General features: G+C 37.9%; 1 protein-coding gene across 1 annotated transcript in view; it reads left to right on the top strand.

The window, feature by feature from the left end:
* Window positions 1-3,998, top strand: part of opn7b (opsin 7, group member b) — a 95,708-nt gene extending 91,710 nt beyond the window's left edge. Inside the window, exons 5-6 of the mRNA XM_005740428.1 lie at window positions 2,940-3,274; window positions 3,380-3,998. Coding sequence (XP_005740485.1) covers window positions 2,940-3,274; window positions 3,380-3,880 — 836 coding nt within the window. The 3' untranslated portion in view covers window positions 3,881-3,998. The remainder of the gene's footprint in view (window positions 1-2,939; window positions 3,275-3,379) is intronic.
* The last annotated feature ends 11,477 nt before the right edge of the window (window positions 3,999-15,475 follow it).

Below are 15,475 nucleotides of genomic sequence, written 5' to 3'. Positions count from 1 at the left end.
TCTAAAAGTTTTAGATAAAATTCCCATTGAGTTCAGATAGAATAATGAGATTTTTTCCAGTCACAACTAAAAGGGTTCAGCTATTTGCTAATTAGCAGCAGTAAAAGAGTAAAAGTAGACTGATTATTGAAAAAAAGACCAGATTTAGAAATGCTGAAGTTTTGAAATTAAATTCTAAAAACAGGGACAGAATTAGGGAAGAGAAACATTTATTGCAACATTCATGTTTGTGTAGCTGGACAGTATAAACCAGTTAAAATTTCATTGTGTCATATATATTAATTATTCACAGTTAGCATTTTGTTTTTAATCCTGGATTTTACCTCTTTAGTTCTCACCATCATGCTGGCGTTTGTACTGCTACAAATCTGATGGTAATGTGGTGCCCTTTCCTCTTGAATCCATAGAAACCAAGGGTTTTATGGGACACTATAAACTGAGGGAAATTCTGCTGCTGCACTCCTCCTTAAAAATGTTAAAAAGCACAGTTACGTTTTGTGGGCTCTGAGAATTTGTTGTTCTACACAGTTGTCTATGACTAAGCCAAACCAGCACAAACAGCTGATTCTGGGTCAGTGTAACATTTCAATACACCGTTAGCACATACAAAAAGCACTGAATTCATGGTTGATAAAGGTTAATTTTCAAGACTTATCATTTACTTGTGTGTGCTTCATTAAACCATTCTTTTCTTTAATATTTGAAACTTTGATAATCCGAAGCAGCACTTGACTATAATTCATAATTTATAATTCATAAATCATAATTTAAAAAAACACTGAATATGCAGGCATAAATTAATTGATAACCTGTAATTTAGTTTTAATTAGGAACCCTTATTACTATCCTCACTCGATGAATGGGTGTGCTGATTAAGTGCCAGATTTAAGCAATATTCTCATTTATATCCTTTGCACACTTGCCCATACACACTGCAGGGATCACAGAACTGGGGGCTGCATCGATCATCTTTATAGTCCACTAAGTAAAACCCTGCCTAACAGGCATGTTCTAGTACTTTAATATAATAGAAAAGCAGGTCAAGCTGTTCAAGGAACAAAATCAAAACAAATGGAAAAAAGAGCACAGAGAGCACAAAACTAATGTAGTGCTGCAGGATGAGTTATGAGATGCAGGTGGAGATTATATACATCTAATGAAAAGTGTCCACTTACAGTATATGATGCAGATATTTCAGGATTTGTCCTAACTTTGGCTAATAGGCACATTATAATTGAAGGCTGTGTTATGAAATAGCTCCTCTTGTCTGTTTTTCAGTGGCGCACAGTCTATAATGCAGAGAATAAAAGCCAAGAGACTACAAGCTTCACAAGCAAATGTGTTTGAAATGCAAATGAGCACAAATAATTACACTGTCATATATTTTTTCCTGCAAGAAACTTTGTTCAAATGTGTTGTTTTCTTGCTTTTATACACTGTTACACAGCCCTCCTAGTCAAACAAGCACACAAACAAAACAATGTGGATGTTTGGATCCAGACAATAATTGCAAACATGCAGTGACAGGAGTTTCACACCAACTTATCCCATCTGCTAGCAGAAGGTTAGACCAAGAATAAGTGTAATTTATTGACTCAGAGCAAGCCTCCAACATATTTGCGCCTCAGAAATCCTTGGTCTCACGCTACTTTATGTAAGAATGATTCTAATAGCTTCCAGTGGGCTAGACTATAAAAGGGAGAGTTGAGGACTTTCTTAGAAATAATAATTCCTTCATGTGCCACGTGGATAGCTGGAGTTCTGATTGGGAAAGGGGTGGCCAAAATCAGATAAAAGCCAACTGTAATTGCTGACACAGTTGAGTGAGTGCCTTGGGGCAAAATGACCCCCCACCATCAGCTTGAACCATAAAAAAGGGCTGGCATCCTGCTGAAGGGGCTGTGTGGTGTCATGAGTAAGGTTTCCTCTGTTCTCATCTTCACTTCACTCACAACAACTTTAGAAGAGTGTTGCCAGTAGTGATGTGCGAATCGATACTGAAATATCGATTCCTCCGATACCAGTCATTTATGTTCTAGAATCGATTCTCATATTAAAATATCGATATTTTGGTAATTTAGGGTAAATTTGTAGTTTATCTTTAACAGGAACACAGTGGAAAGAAACTATATAATTGTCTACTTTTGAAGGAACTACTTCATGTTCCGCCTTTCATAGTCATGTGTGAAATACGGCTGTATAAATGTGTCGCAGCCCCTTGGCGTGCGCACTCACAACAATGACTGAGCGTAAATGGAGTCATGCATGGATGTATTTTACCTCCACAAACAGCCGAGACGTGGTTTGCGATACATGTGGCAAGACAGTGAGGTGTTGTGGCAACACCACTAACCTCATCAAACACCTCAGGGTAAATCGTATCACAGAATATGACGAGTGTATGTTGAGGCGAACTGAAGAGGAGGAGAGGGACAGGTGGTACTAGAGGGAGACAGACGTCTCTCACGGAGTCCTTTAGTGCTACAGGCAATGTTTTCAAATAGGCACAACTTCAGTTTTTTTTATTTCTGTATGATAATTCTGCATTATTAAGCGATAAGAACAAGTAGTCTGATGTCCCGTAATCATTATGAAGCTATAATTTGAGATACAGTAAAAGATACAATAAATAAAATATGTTTTTGTACAAAGTATCAGTATCGGATCAGTATCACTGATCCCACCCTGAATTTTACTTGGTATCGGATCGGAAAGGAAATCAGTGGTATCGCACATCACTAGTTGCCAGGGTTGTTTTGGCATTTTTTTCTGAGCCCCTTATTTGCTGGATAAGTGCAGTACTACTTGTAGTATGTTAATAAATCACAGTGTATCTTAAATGGAGCCTACTATATCTTCTTTATGTCCTTATCTGTCAATAATCAATTCTAAAACTCTTTTCTCTTGTCCTCCCTCTGCCTTCTCACACTCGTCTTTAGGTAACAAGTTTTCATATGTCCATGCATGCCTGCTGGTTGCAGGCATCTGGTGCTACGCTGGAGTCTTTGCTGTCGGTCCCCTGTCGGGCTGGGGAGAGTACGGGCCTGAGCCTTATGGTACAGCATGCTGCATCAACTGGCATGCGCCGAACTATAATTCTGCAGCTATGAGCTACATCATCTGTCTCTTCTTCTTCTGCTATATTTTGCCCTGCACTATAATTTTTCTTTCCTACACATTCATCCTGCTGACTGTCCGTGGCTCACACCAGGCTGTGCAGCAGCATATGTCCCCACAGAACAAGATCACCAATGCACAAGCGCTTATCGTTAAGGTACGTGCATTATTTTCTTTTCAAATGACTTATACTAAATATTATTTCCTTCATGAATTCATGTTTGCATTGCATGTTATTTGCTGTGTTGTGTCTATTTTTTAGCTTTCAGTGGCAGTTTGCATCGGTTTCCTGACAGCATGGAGTCCATATGCTATTGTGTCTATGTGGGCAGCGTTTGGTAACTCAACAACTGTACCACCTATAGCTTTTGCTGTGGCAGCTATCTTTGCCAAGTCCTCCACCCTTTACAACCCTATCGTCTACCTGGCTTTCAAGCCCAATTTTCGCAAGTCCTTGTGTCGAGATGTGGCGAATTGCAGAAGGAGACTCTGTGGATGTTTGTGCCAGGGTGGCTCTGCAGAGAAGGGAATTTGCAGGCAGTCCCATCACAAAGAAGAATGCAACTCTACAAGGTTATCCAATGGGTTACCAGAGAACCACAGGACCTGCAGACACTGTCCTTGCCCAGAAACAGACAACGGTAATAGAGAAAATTGTATAGACTACAGTCCTCAGCAAACCGCCAGGATTCTTCAAGGATCCGTACACAGTGAAGTGGCTGTCAGCCAGCTCTCCAATGAGATGCAGAGTGACTTTCTCTAGAGGAACAAGTGGAAAATGAAGTATGAAGCAAAAAGTGGCACGAATGAAGCCCAAATAACAGTAAGTGCAAGTTGGGGGGAAAGTGAAAATGCAATCAAACAAACAAAAATGGTAAGAAAGAAAGAAAGAAAGTGTACTTTATTGGTCCCCGTGGGGAAAATCGCTCTCTGCATTTAACCCATTCACTCAGTGAAGCAGTGGGCAGCCATAAGACTGATTTAAAAGAAATAAAAAGTTTAAAACTACTTTCATGCCTCAAATATGTGATACTGCCAAAAAGAAATATGTGGTTAAAAGCCAATACAGGAGGATAAGCAAGCCAAACATTTCACTGGTGTGTGCATCAGCATTTTATCAGGTCAAATGAACAAGTGTCAGCAACTATGTGATCAGTTCAAGTGTAAACCAAGACTGAAGAGTCACCATGCAAGTCATTTTACGCTGGGCTTGGAGGGAGGAACTGACGATGAAACTTCCTACTCCCTGAACCACATTTTATCTGTTTATTATGAGTACTGTATTTAAATATTATGTATTTATGTATGCCTCAAATTGAAGGACCACAGGGTTATTGTTGTTGTTGTTGTTGTCTTTGTTGTTGTATCTAAAATGAAAAGAGTGCTTTCACCTCATTGTCGAGGAGAAATCAAAACCTCTACTCCTATAGTTAAAGCAGACACTTTGGGTGTTAATACAAAGCACTTAGGGAAAGATTTGGTTTGGTGAGCCACCTTTTTGTCCAGAAGGTACATCTGCAAGGAGGAGATGTTGTCTTCTATTTCCATTTTTCCTAGTCACCTCTGTCCAGGCAAGAAGATTTTGATGGAGTGGAGAGTGTCAGCTGTTTAGGCATTTCAGCCATTTTTTATAATAAGCCCTTTTTCAGTGACTCAAAAGTAATTGGACTAACTAACATAATTTTATTGTTTTCAATACTTCGATGAAAATACGCTGCAGTCAATCATTGGCTGAAATCTAGAACATGGACGTCACCAGGTTGTTGATTTCACCGCTCCTAATGTTTTTTCTGATAGAACTGAAGAGGTGAAAAGTCTTCATGCAACATCTTCACAAAACTTAAAGAAGTTCAGCCACTTTCTTTCCAAGCTCCTTAGACTATCTCTCTGATAGATTTTATATGACTTTTTAGGCTAATCTACAATGAAAATATCAACATTTAGAGTGAACAGCTACCAAAAAGCATGTTCAGCTCCAATTCTTTCATCAATTTTAATTTGTCGTAGAGTAACGATGGAACAGGTCTCATCTGGGCATGAAACCTTTTGACAGTAAATTGTCCAGTTACATTTGAGCCTCTAAAATTGAGGGACATATAAAGTTGAAAAAAATAAAATAAAATACAATACAATAAAAATGACTGTAATTTCTGAACTTAAACTTTAGGTTATTGCAGTTACTTTTGTTAAACTTCTTGTCTGATTTAAAACTCGCCGTGATGGTGTGCAGAGGCAAAATTGCCAAAAAAAAAGAAAACACTGTCCAAATACTTATGGACACTAACTGTTTGTGATCAGAACTACATTGAACTCTGTCAGTGATTCTGTTTGGGTGGTTTTAGCACTTTCTGAAGACCAGTTTAAAAGAGCAAAAATAAATTTCTTTGTGCAGAATTTCTGCTGCAAATGAATTAGTATCTTTTATGACATTAACTGTGGAAAAGACTCATTAAAAGGCTGATTGATGATTTATTTATCTTGAATTCCGAGCCTGGGATTATAAGGTTGCCTTTGGTGGCAGAGCTGGGTCATATTTTCATTCTTTTCAAAAGGAAGAAGAAAAAATAAATAAATAAAATGAAAAAAAAAAAAAAACACCTGCAGCATTTAGAACTTAAAAGCTTATTTTTCATATTTTGGGTTAGGATTTTTTTTCATGTCACAGAAGCATCTCTACAATGTAGCCCAACTAGCCAAGGAAAAAGTGAGATGGTTATTTGGTTTAAAACAAGCACTTTAGGAAAACAAACTTTTTCATTATCTTTGGTTGCCTTAGGGCTTGGAAAGAGGCTTTAATCAGGGTACTAAAAAAATGTTGTCCTGTTCCAAATTTCCGCAAATAAACAAGTTAGTGTGTTATTATTACTGGCTTCACTGAGCAAACCTATGAGACTAAGACCCAAAATTGTAATAAAGCTGAGCGATCTTTTAATCAGAGCCATTTTAACAAAATGGGAGAAAAAAGCCTGCCTGTGGATAGAACGCTTGCCTTTAGTGCTTCTTTTGCTTGTTTTTAATGTGAGAGACACAAGGCTTTGCCTCAGCACCCATCAACATTATTTTAATAAAAAATTTAAAAAATTAAAAAAAAAGCATAGTGAGGATGGATGAGGTTAACTGAAATGTTTGTCCAACAAGCAATTTTATACCACCTCCCTCCCGACAGCATAGGCCATCAACTCAAAAGTACAAAACGACCTGCCATGGGCAAAATTAATTGGATGTGCTGGAGTGCAACTTGTGATTAACTGGCATGACTTTGATACCACGATTCCTTTCTTACAGAAAGGCTGAGACCGAAGACTGCAGTTCTGTGCAGTTTACACACAAGCGCGCGCACACACACAAAAACTACAAAAGCATTTCAGATTTTCTGCTTTCACGTTCAGTTTGGCATGGAATAATTAGCTTAAAGTCATGCAAAACAACCAGGTCAGCACATGTGGTGCATTCTGCTGTTTGCTACAATAACTCCTCTAGCCTCAGTCGGGACAGTTTATGGAGAAATGGATTCAAAATTACTAATACCACCTGAACTATAATACTCCACATGGGCTTTTCACAAGACACTTAGCCCTGGGCTTAGACGCTTGTTAGCTCAAGGCTTATTTCTCAGTTGTGAACTTAAGTTGTGTTCAGGCTGACATTAGCATTGCTCAGTTTGCTGAGGCTAGAACACTGATACGTGGGAGATTCAGCAGAATTATGTACTTCTCTTTTTGGTGTTGTGCATGTAAAACTTTGTGGTGAGGTCTATTGAATATGAAAATGAATATGCACAGCCGCACACAATATTATTCAAATGTGGATGATGCCGAAAACAGCAGCTGCACAGTATTTCCTCACTTGCTCTGGCACTGTGCACAGGCAGTAAACTGTATAACCTTGGACAAGCCAGGAAAGAAAAGGAGGGGGAAGTCCAATTTATTTTAAGCAGCTTTAATAAAATTGTCCCAAAAAACACTGCCAAACTTATTAACTATTTCAAAATCCAGGAATTTTTAAAAATATTAGCAGAATTCTTTCTGAAACACGTATGAGCACTGTGAATCCAGGGAGTTTGAATAAATTAAAGTAAGTCATACTTACTTATATATGTCACAGATATGAACGAGTGCCAGATTCTCCACCTTTAAAGAAATTACTTCTACAAAGAAAAGACACAAGTTAGGGCAGAATAGTGATTAAATGTGATAACTCATTAGATACTCATTAAATATGTGACAGCAATGCAGAATATGAGAGAGGTAGGTTGCAGAAGCATGTCTCATAGTGTTGTAATTCTAACTTTTGTCTCGGTGTTAGGAATTACTTCACAGTTTTTTGCCATCTGATGGGACTCATCTATTACTTAAACCAGCTTTGCATGAATATGTTACTCAATCAGATCCACTACTGACTTTATGATTAGTTTAGTTTTATTTATTAGTTAGTCACATCTTATTAGTTTATTGAATATATAATTTCCTACAATATTCATTAACTACAATGTCATTAAGATAAGGGAAGGCCATAAGTATGATTGTATCCATTTTGGTTATGCGACTAATCAAAGCTAATAAGGTCAACACTTTCTGCATCGCATAAAAACTCTCTCCCACACCGACACTAAAGATCAGTCAGGAGGTACTTTAATGCGATATGATGCTAGGTTGATGCGTCTTCATCCTCGTGCAACACACCACCAACAGTGCAGCCTTTTGCGTTTTCTACTGCAGTGCTGTTTCCTGGCTGAACACCAAATGACAGCTGCTTCAGTCTCTAAAGTGGGATAACCCCAGGCAACCTTCAGCTCAGAGTTTACAAAGCCCAGATCTGTAGTATTTGCTGTGATATAACTCTGATTGTTCTTAAAACTATTTTGTGAGGTTTCGCGAGAATAAAAGCAATGGAAAATCTCGAGTCTGGCCATATTAAAAGAGTTATACACGTCAAGTGTTGTGAAGTTCAAGTTTGAGAATCTTTTGAACCTGGAGCTAACTGTGAAATGAGGTGAGGAAAGCCTCGGGCCGTCTGGAGCTCGAGTTTATTTCAGCTGACTCATGTACATGTGAAAACTTGCTCCCTTTGCAAAGACAACAACAGGCTCTCCACAGACTCATAGAGTCAGTTTTTTATTTTTTATGAGGATGTTGTAGACAACATTATCTTCAGCTTTTCATTTATATATCAAAGATTTCCTGGCTGTTCAGGGTAAGCAGCTCATTGCTGTTTCTTGCTCCACAACCTCCAGGTTGGAAAAAAAAAAAGTGACACAAAGCCTTTGAACTGTGTGCAGGATGGTATGGTAAACATTTCCTAGAAAGAAACAAATGATTGTACTTATTTTTCTGTTATGTGACTAATGATGGTGGTTTCATAGTAACTATAACATTTTAAACATGAGAAAAGTAGTATAAAAACTGAAGTGTGTGAAGTTTCTGCTTGTCATGCTGCAACCAAAGGTTACAGTCACCTTTACACTAACTGTCAAAGCCAAAAAAATACTGTCTTGGACTGTCATATTTTTCTACCAATATCCAGGTTAACATAATAAAAAAGAAAAGAAAATGAAAAACAACATATCAAAGACTCGGCTTCAACTCCAGTGCTTGATAGGCTCTGTTTTGCCCACAGTCTTTGGGCAAAAAAAGGACATTCAAAACAGGAAACATAACTGTGAAAATCTGATTCTGATGTCTATTTTTTCTATTCTGTTCTACTCTATGAACAAATATTGCAAGTACCTAGGTGTGCAGTCTGTACTACTAGCCATTCACCTGGGTAATCTACACTGACTTTACTCCTTCAAATAATATTGCATTGTATATATCTGACGTCAGGGATTTCATGTCGATTGTTTGCATGGATGAAGATAATACGTGTTTGTACAAATGCCTAATTATGATGTATGTTATTATAAATATCAGTCAAAACATGAAAATAGAGATGGAGTAACACCTTGCAGTGTCTTGAAATGGTGATGATTTTTATTTTCTTGATGTTTTAAATGCAGTCCAAACAAGTTTCAGTCCAAACGAGCTGCTTACTTCCTTTTCCCCCTTCTAATGTCTATAGAAAAGAGAAAAAAGGCTGGATATTCAATTGGCAGTAATATAAAGCCCATTATCCAAGTGGAAAACTTATCTATAATGATGTTAATGTGCATGCATCTGGTGAACTTGAATTGAAAGATTTAAGTACTTTGAAGGCTTTAATGTTGTTAAACAAGCTTATATGAGCATTTTACAATGAGGGAGGTTACATTTAGTGCCAATATGTCTGAGCTGTCTGATAAAGTTCAAGCTTGGTGCAATTATAGTTAGTCCTTGCATTAATAAATCCTGTTCCCACCATTAGAGTGTGTTAAAACTTTTGCTAATCATATTAATCTTAACCTTCTTTCTGAAGGTTTCTGTATCTGTATCTTCTGTATCTCTATATTCTGTCAAGATACAGCCTGGCAACCTGGCAAAGACCTTTGAGTCTATGCTTGGTCAGAATATTACGTTACATTCTGTTTGCACTGTGTCCATATAGCTGTATTAATGCATTGTAAATAAAGATTAATGTAATTGAGCAATGCAACTAGAATTTTCTGACTAAAACAGCCAAGTCTTTAAATCAGTCCATGTTTCCCTTTTTATTTTCTGAGATGCAGTTTTGTTCATGAGAACACAAACACCAGGAGTTTTGATGCACCTTTCTTCAGCTTTTTAGACACAAACAAAGCTGAATGTGTTGTGTAAATATGTATATGTGTGTCTGTATGTATGTATATGAAAACAATTCTGTCTAACTACATAGGCTTGAACAAATGCGTTAGATGTATTAAATTATTCTCATTGTTGTCAGTGATGTTTCAGATGCACTGTGAAAATGTTTACAGCTTTTGTTTCTTGTTTTAAAATTATTAAAGATTGTTTAAAAAAGTGTAACATATATTTAGCCAATGCAATATCATTTGTTCAGAAGTAAAATGGAATGATAAATAAATATTATTTGGTATTTAATTGGGGTTTTCTTTAACTACTTTTAAATACTATACACAGAGCCCTAAAAGACACAACTTAGTCCTCCAACCATAAACACTGAAACTGGGTCCAGTGCAGTTCAGGCATCAGACATAGGCAGGGCTTCTTGTTGTGACGGGATAGCCACAAGCCCCTGCTGATCACTACTGCTTTTCTGGTGTTTTTCCTGGAGAGCCTTACCTCACTTTAACTTACTGGATCTTACCAACCACGAGTTTGCCTTGTAATTGGAAGGTTGCCAGTTCGAGCCCCGGCTCGGACAGTCTCGGTCGTTGTGTCCTTGGGCAAGACACTTCACCCGTTGCCTACTGGTGGTGGTCAGAGGGCCCGGTGGCGCCAGTGTCCAGCAGCCTCGCCTCTGTCAGTGTAGCTGTGGCAACAATGTAGCTTGCCATCACCAATGTGTGTGTGAATGGGTGGATGACTGAATGTGTAAAGCGCTTTGGGGTCCTTAGGGACTAGTAAAGCGCTATACAAATACAGGCCATTTACCATAATATGGTAGTAGTTCCATATATCTGTCTTTATGTGGGGATTTCATTCATCTTCAGTAGAAAAACATGGAGGTTAGTAATGGGAAGATTGGCCTCCCTGACCTAAAACATAGCAGCTTTTGATTGTTCTGCACTAAGCTTTAAAAAGCTATCGCAAACATCATGTTCAAGCATGAAGTAGCTCATGAGTGCACTTGTCACTTCAGTACCCTAGGCCAAAGGTCAATAATAGACTTTTTTTTTTGTCATATCAGCTTGTAGCCATACATCTCAGACGATCCTGTCAAGGGACCGCCAACTAGATTACTTTACTGATCCGTGTATTTTTGAGCATCAGCCTTCAGTTTGAGGAAAAAAAATGTTCTAAGGAAAAGCATTGCCTGAGGTGAAGGTCAGCCTCTTTCTGCCTCTGCTAACTTGTAACTTGTGTCTATCCCTATTTTCTTGTATTATGTCCTGCTTGTGTGCACACACAAACATGCACATCATGTTTTATTGGGGTTTCATTAAGAGGATGGCATGGACTTTTAGTCCTAATTGACTTTTACAACAGCGGTGTGCACTTCCAAAACACGAATCCTGACTGACAGTGGTGATTATTTGTCAGTTATTCACCTAAAATGAGAGGTTTTTACATGAACTTCCTTTCTTGTGTGCGTGGATATATTATGAACGTGAAAAAGAAAAATTGAGCTCATATATTTAAATCTATGTTTTAGCAACATCTTTGACCTTGAAACAACGTTAAAAAGCCAAATATTTTTTCCCCATTTTATTTCATGGGAGATTGAAAACACTATCAGCTGCTGTTGTTTCTGCCCATCATTTTTTTCCCCATTCTTTTTCTTGCACACCTGGCTTATTGCATTAACCCTGCAGATTTAGATATAGTTGAGAGCAGTTGCACTCCATGCAAACAGATGGACGTGATCTGGCTACCTCACCTGAACAAGATGTCCCTGCTGAACGCCATCTGCCAAAATAGCTACACTCTGCCAGTAGCAGGATGGGGAGGCAAGTATGATCGTGGAGTGACTGCAGAAGCTAAGTCAACACATTCTCACTGCCGGCTCGTCACATTCTGACCCCATTTGGTTATACTTCAATGAACTGGGTACCCCTTTAGCAGTGTTTTTCCCCTCGCAGGGTAGTACTTTGAAATAAAGCAAAATGCAAATGAGAAAGCACAAACACACTAAGCAAAGTTTACAACTGGAGACACATGAGGTGGTGGTTTAAACTAGGATTTTCAGCTAGAAGGAACAAGATTATATCTCATGCATCCTTCTACTTTGTAGGTTTTCATTATCAGAAACTTTGAGGTTAGATTTACTAAAAATAAAAATAAATAAATACAGGTTATATAGGCACACATTCACTTCACATTCAAACACATAAAGCAAACTTTTTCCATCTGGAACAAGCTTGTCCTCCGCGTTTTTGTCCTGACACATTGACAACACTATCATCTAGCAACTTTCCCACAGCCTTTGTTACGATGGTAATTGCAGCTGGTCGATCAATAAGAATCCAGACTAACAGACATCATCTGGTTTGTTTTGTGAAGAATATAAATAATAAATTACTTAATTACCTAAATCGGTGCACATCAAATCCTAATCTTGCCCAAGGCACCAGGAAGGGTGACTGTAGTCCCTTTATGTGAAAGTTTACTTCAGTGAGCCAAATAATGAGTGAACTAGCTGTGTAAACAGGGCTGAGCATATGTAAATGAATCCCAAGGTCCTTGTGTACACTGTCAGCAAAAAGCAGCAAAATGTGAATTTATTACATTTTCCTCCTTCTTTATTTCAAAGTAATGAAGTACAATTAATCTTAACAAGGCTTCAGTTTCAGGGACAGCTTTTAATCATAAATTTCTTCTCCAAGTGCCAGTACTTACAGTGTTTTTAATAGTTTCAGGGATCAAATCCTTTGTGCTTTCACACTTATGCTCGCATTTTATTTACTTGTTGGATTCTTTCTTCTCTTGATCCTGGTTCCACATCTTATGATGTGAAAAATGTCCTCGTTAAGACCTAAGCCAAGTCATCATTTCCTGCTTAAAATTCATTTAGAATCCCTACCCTTGTCTTCACTTCCACAGTCTGCATGCTGTAGTGACCCAAACTACACTACACTGCCAGTAACAATAATTTCATCAATGAATAATAACATCCAATCTCCCATACATGAATAAGTCATCCACGAACACAGGATATTAGTCTAATTAGATTTTCTGGCTGGAATAGTATTAAAGTAGGTTAGGCACAACTGAAATAACCAACCAATTCAGAAAGGAACACAATGGTGGTCTCTTTCTGTATGCTGTCTTTGTAAAAGTAGAAGTATGTCACTGCAGAAGTCACTGAACAAGCCAATTTGTTTAAGACAAGCTGTGAGAAGATGGGTGGGATAGAATGTTGAGTATGATGCAGTATGGTGCAAAAAAAGTGTCAGCTAGGACAGAAACTGAGCTTCAAGAACTGTTTTAAATGGATCACTGTGCTCAGGTGTTGTCAGTTTTAGAGGTGTTATCATCTGCCAACACCTCCCCTCCTGTACCTGCAAGGCATGCTGCCACAAATCAAGTAAGAGGAAGAAAGTAACGCAGGACAGAGAGTTAATTAAAAAGCTGTAATAGAAACACTATTTTTGTTTCCTTCCAGCGGTAGTGAACAAAGAAGAACCCACCTGAAAACCAAAGAAGTACTGTCATTTTAATCTTCCCATTCAGTTGCCTGAGCATCATCCAGGGCCAGTACGTCTCTTCTAGTCACATCTGTCATAATATTGCCAACAACAGTTAGCTCATTTTTAAGATTCTGCACCCTGGTGACAGTGATATGAAGCCAAAATGAATCACTCGTTTCATTCTGAAGATTTTCCTGACATCAAATGTGGGTCCAAGCCACACTATGTATTTTATTTACATTCCCAACCTGCAAGGAAAAGTTAAATAGGATTTACATTTTTCAACACAAAGATTACCCAGAATGTTTCAGCAAACGTTAATATCTTGAGAATATGTGTAGAAATTAAGTGATATTCAAAGTGCTCTGAGCTCATCAGTGTGTTTGGATAATTGCTACCTCTGAGAGGTTTTATGGATATTTCCTGTGCCTCAGACAGAGTGAGATGCTGCCTACTTTGTAGCATGCTTGTGTTAAGCATTAATGTTTTCCCACCAGACTTTCAGAAGAAAACTCATACCTTTCTGTGCTTAAGCAAAGAGCATAAAAGAAGAAAATAATTTGTACATGACTTACAAATTATTGCTCTGACAGATTAATTGGTATGAGATTTAATTTATACACTCCCAAAACATTTTGGGTGCTTTAGAAAATAGCATGTAGTATGTAAATTGTAGTTTGCAGTAACTCGCCCTAAAATATACAGAAACACAAACAGAAATTTTTTAAATGTGAGTGCAACACATGAGTGAACCAGTCTGCAGCTGCAATAACAACACAGCCACTGAGGTTACTGGATAATATTCTGGTTTTAAGGTTGGTGATTATTTCCCATATAATAAGCAGCCACAGGGTCTTTTTTAAATAATTTCAATAAATCATGATTGAGTGAAGTTAAATAAGCAATTAGTCACATAAGCCAAGCGACCAGTCAGCAACCCCTGGCAACCTCCAATCACCAAGGAAACATGTCTACTCTCTGACCGGTTGGCAAGTTGGTCAGCTGGTAGCAACCAAACCATATAGTGGGCACACAGCAGCTTTCATTTTTATGGAAATATAATCAGAATCCAACCTGTTGGAAACCTGTTCAGTCCAGTCCCCCACTGCAAAGGCAGATGTCCCAGACAAGCTGCACTTATTGGTGCAGACTGTCTCAGACTGATTGCACTGTCTGTGTTTATGAATTAGACAAAAATCTAAAATCGATTGAAAGCAGTAACCAGATGTTTAGGATGTTGCTCAACCACTCCACAACTACTTGCAATCCGCTGTCAAATGAAAAAACATCTATTTATACTATTACTGCTGTTTGCCATACTGCTTATACTGGTGTATAATCTTGCAATGCCATGTGTGACATATTGATACGGCATTTTTTGTGAGTTTTGACACTTCTACATACATCACCAGTGTGATGCCCCTCCCCAGATTTTTTTAATTTGTCAGAGTGATCAATAAACATGTTTTTCCGGCAATTATTTTATGGATCAGGCTTTAAAGAGGCCATTTCTGATCTATTTTTAATAATACACACTCATGTTAAGGTTCACATTTAGAGAAGCTCCTATTGTTATTCACATGGACATTATGTAATTTCCCCCTAGTTACTGAATGACAGGGCATATTTTCCTCATGTAGACATTCAAAACTAATTTTACAAATGATGTGTGACAGTGCCAATGCCTCTAATCTACTGTATGTCTTTAATATTAATGATACATCTATAATATAGGCGTTGTAGACACTTGTCTTTGATCGGGGAAAATGATTGGTCATTAAAATGTTGTCATGTTCAGGTAGAATAAGGTAAGATTTGGAAACCAGAAGCAAGTATTTTTCATCTCTTTGGGCAGACTATTGTCAGTGCCTGCAGTTACTTATTGATGTGTGTAAATCCTCCTGATGATTATCTGCAATATTTGCATGTTTTTTGGTCGTTGTTTTTTCACTGTAAGGTGGAACAAGGAATCATTTTGCAACGATCAACAGTATTCATGCAGTTCAGAAACAGAATTTTTCTTGCAGTGGGATGATATGATTTCATAATAGCATGTCAGTGTCAGATGTGATTATCAGGACTGGACAGGCAATGCTATATAGTTGACCATCTGTCTTGTTCCATCATTCTAATCTTTAAATCCTTCTCTTTTTTTTT

Source organism: Pundamilia nyererei, unplaced genomic scaffold (genome assembly GCF_000239375.1).
Source record: "Pundamilia nyererei isolate P.nyererei 1_Seehausen unplaced genomic scaffold, PunNye1.0 scaffold00100, whole genome shotgun sequence".
NCBI lineage: Eukaryota > Metazoa > Chordata > Actinopteri > Cichliformes > Cichlidae > Pundamilia > Pundamilia nyererei.
This window is presented reverse-complemented; position numbering and strand designations above follow the sequence as displayed.